The following is a 3,688-nucleotide window of genomic DNA, read 5'->3' on the forward strand; positions in this document are numbered from 1 at the left end:
TCTACTATTATAACTGAACCTACCACCACAGCAACCACAAGCACTGTAACAACAGAACCCACAGTAATAGAAGAAGCCACTACTCCTACAACTGAATCTACATCGGTATCACTCACTACTAAAGCTGAATCTATAACTAATGAAGCAACCATCATGTCCACAATGGAATCTACTACTACAGCTACCTCTACAACTACAACTGAAACCAGTACCACAGTAGCATCGACCACTACAGGTGAACCTACCACCACAGCAACCACAAGCACTGTAACAACAGAATCCACAGTTACAACAGAAGCCTCCAGTCCTACAAATGAACCCACGACAACTATACCAGTGACTACTACAGCTGAGTCTACAAATATTGAAACAACCAGTACATCGACTGGTGACTCTATAGCACCCACCACAGCAGCATCTACCACTACAACTGAACCTGCCACCACAGCAACCACTAGTACTGTAACAACTGAACCTACAATGACTGAGGAATCTACCACTATTACAACCAATGCCACAACAACTGTAACCACCACTGCAATGGCTGAATCAACAAATAGTGAACCCATTACATTAACCACGGAATCAACTACTACTTCAGCCCCCACAACTACATCAGTACAATCTATTACAGCTGAACCTACCACCACAGTAACCACAAGCACTGTAACAACAGAATCCACAGCTACAGCAGAAGCCACTACTCCTACAACTGAATCTACAACTATACCACTCACTTCTATAGCTGAATCTACAACTAGTGAAACAACTATCACCTCAACTACTGAATCTACTTCTACATCAGCCTCCATGCCTACAACTGAAGCCACTACCACAGAAATGACCTCTACTACTACTGCAAGTGAACCCTCAACAACGCAACCACACGCAATGTAACAACAGAACCCACAACCACTGCAGAAGCCACCACTCTTATAAGTGGACTTACAACAACTATACCACTGACTACTACAGCTGAATCTACAACTAGTGAAACAAGCATCATGTCCACAAAAGAATCTACTACTACTACTGCCTCCACAACTACAACTGAAACCAGTACCACAGCAGCATCCACCACTACGGGTTGACCTACCACCACAAGCACTGTAACAACTAAACCCATAACCACAGCAGAAACCACCACTCTTACAAATGAACCCATGACAGCTATACCACTGATTACTACAGCTGAGTCTACAAATAGTGAAACAACCAGTACATTGACTGCTGAATGTACAGCATCCACCACAGCAGCATCAACCACTACAACTGAACCTGCCACCACAGCAACCACTAGCACTGTAACAACCAAACCTACAACGACTGAGGAATCTACCAGTACTACAACTGAACCCACAACAACTCTACTACTCACTACAACATCCGAATCATCAACTAGTGAAACAACAATGACACTGACCACTGAATCTTCTACCTCTGTAACTAACCTTCACAACTATAACAGAAGCTAGTAGTACAACAGCACCTACCACTACTGCAATTCAACTTGCCACCACAGCAAAGCCTACCACTGTAGTAGCACCCACAGCTTCCACTGAGCATATTGCTACAAGACCCATCACTACTACAAATGGTACTACTACAACATCAGCTCCTGCTTCTGCAATTGGACCCACAACTACTTCAAAAGTATCCACGACTACATCTGAATCTACTACCACAGCAGTCCCTACTTCAACAACTGAACCCCCAACTACTTCAGAACCATTGGCCACTACAACTGTAATTGAATCCACTACCACTGCCAGTGAATCTACACACACAGAATCCTCGTCTTCTACAATTGAAACTACAAATGGAACCATACCCCCCACTTCTTCAGCTGAAACTACTACCACATCAGTGCCCAGTGCAACTACAACTGAAGCTGTAACCACTGGAACCAATACTACTGCAAGCTAACCTGTAGTCACAACCTCTAACTAATCTACTATTAATATAATTCTTTCAAATGAATCCACAACCACTATAACCATTATTGTATAAGTTGACCATATAACTGCCACAATTTGTGCTGAAATTTTTCAAGGGAAATCATCACATCTATCAAGGATACAATCACAGCACTGTTTCTGCAACATCACTATTTTATTATTTTAACGATGCAGTACTGGTATAATAGGTAAAACATTTTAAGCCTTTTAGATTTTACTGCTTGAGTCCTTTGTCAATATTAAAATACTATTCTAAACAAACCCATTCTTTTTATCTCAATACCCAAACCTAACAGTGCTTTTAGTCAATTTTCTGTACCTTCATTCATTTTACACAATTGCTATGGTCTATATCACCTGTTCTATAGTGAGTATGTTTGAAAATAGAACACCAAACACTTGCTGTTGAATCAATCCAAACTCTTTATGACCTCATTCATATGACAGAATAGAACCCCCTATAAAGTTCCAAAGGCTGTATATCTTTATAGAGGCATTTTACTGCATCTTTCTGCCACAGAATAGTTGGTGGCTTGGAACTGCCAAACTCTTGATTAGTAATCACTGTACCACTGTATAATCATCCAAACTGTACTTATGTTGATTCAAAATTTCCTTCTAACAGCTGCATCACTTCACATTTCAACCTGTATCTGTGTTAGTACTATGTATGACTTTTACAATCAATATCACTGTCACCATACCAACTATAACCAAATCAAATTACTGCGTCAATTTTGTCCCATGATGCTTTTCTACCTGGCTTCTAGGACTATATATTTTTTTCAAGAGAGGATTACTCACCTTTCTTCCACAGTTTCTGTGGGATTTGAACTCCTAAACTTTTGGTTAACAGCCCAGCACATAATAAACTATGCAACTAGGGTTCTTTAGATTGACTATAACCATTAACTAAAAAAAAAAAAATCAAAATAAAAAAAATCAAGATTTAGTACATGATTCATTCAACTATAGTTATAGTGGCAATTATTTCACCTCTGAAATCCCCGTTGAGATTTAAAATGCTTTGTTTTGGCCCGGAAATTTTATGTAGAATTCACTAATTTTTTTGTGTGTCTTGTTGCAAATTGCAAATATCATACCATTTGAATAAATCTATTTATTTATGCTGGACATCTCTGTTGTTGAAATAAAATGGTTACCAATTTTGGAAGCAGGAGCGGCATCCACTTCCTAATCAACATGCCTCTGGAAACTATGAACTTTGATAAATGTTCATAGTTGTAGAGGGGCTTCAGGCCTTTTGTTCATAGGGTCGCTATGAGTTGTGCTAGATTTGAAGATAATCAGCAACCCCAAAAAATATTAATGTGGTGTTTTGTTATGCTAATATTTAATAATTAATACACAAGTTGCATATTTGTATGTCAAAGGTCTACTAGAGAAGATACAGCTTCTACTATTTTCTATTTCTTCTATATCTGTTTTTCAATGAGAAATGATTTGGATGGAAAATGTCTTGGATGAAATCTATAAACAATATACAAGCTAATTTTTTAAAAGAATGAAGATTTCTCCAATTTGACACAGTAGTTGTTCAATAAAAATATGTTTTTAAAAATTCAGTGAATAGCAAAGATAAACTAGGCAAGTTCCCTGGTGGCCAGAAACTAGCCTCTCCACGTCTGGTCTGTAGTTTCTCTTGGTAGCATAGATGATTCTAGAAGATATCTATCTGTTATTAGGTGCTATTGCATTAACTTATGCTA

General features: G+C 38.5%; 1 protein-coding gene across 1 annotated transcript in view; it reads left to right on the forward strand.

The window, feature by feature from the left end:
• Positions 1-897, forward strand: part of LOC102861897 (mucin-2-like) — a 30,892-nt gene extending 29,995 nt beyond the window's left edge. The window contains exon 5 of the mRNA XM_006891759.1: positions 125-897. Within this exon, the coding sequence (XP_006891821.1) occupies positions 125-897 (773 nt within the window). The remainder of the gene's footprint in view (positions 1-124) is intronic.
• The last annotated feature ends 2,791 nt before the right edge of the window (positions 898-3,688 follow it).

Source organism: Elephantulus edwardii, unplaced genomic scaffold, assembly GCF_000299155.1.
Source record: "Elephantulus edwardii isolate Elephantulus edwardi_28Jun2011 unplaced genomic scaffold, EleEdw1.0 scaffold00103, whole genome shotgun sequence".
Classification (NCBI taxonomy): Eukaryota; Metazoa; Chordata; class Mammalia; order Macroscelidea; family Macroscelididae; genus Elephantulus; species Elephantulus edwardii.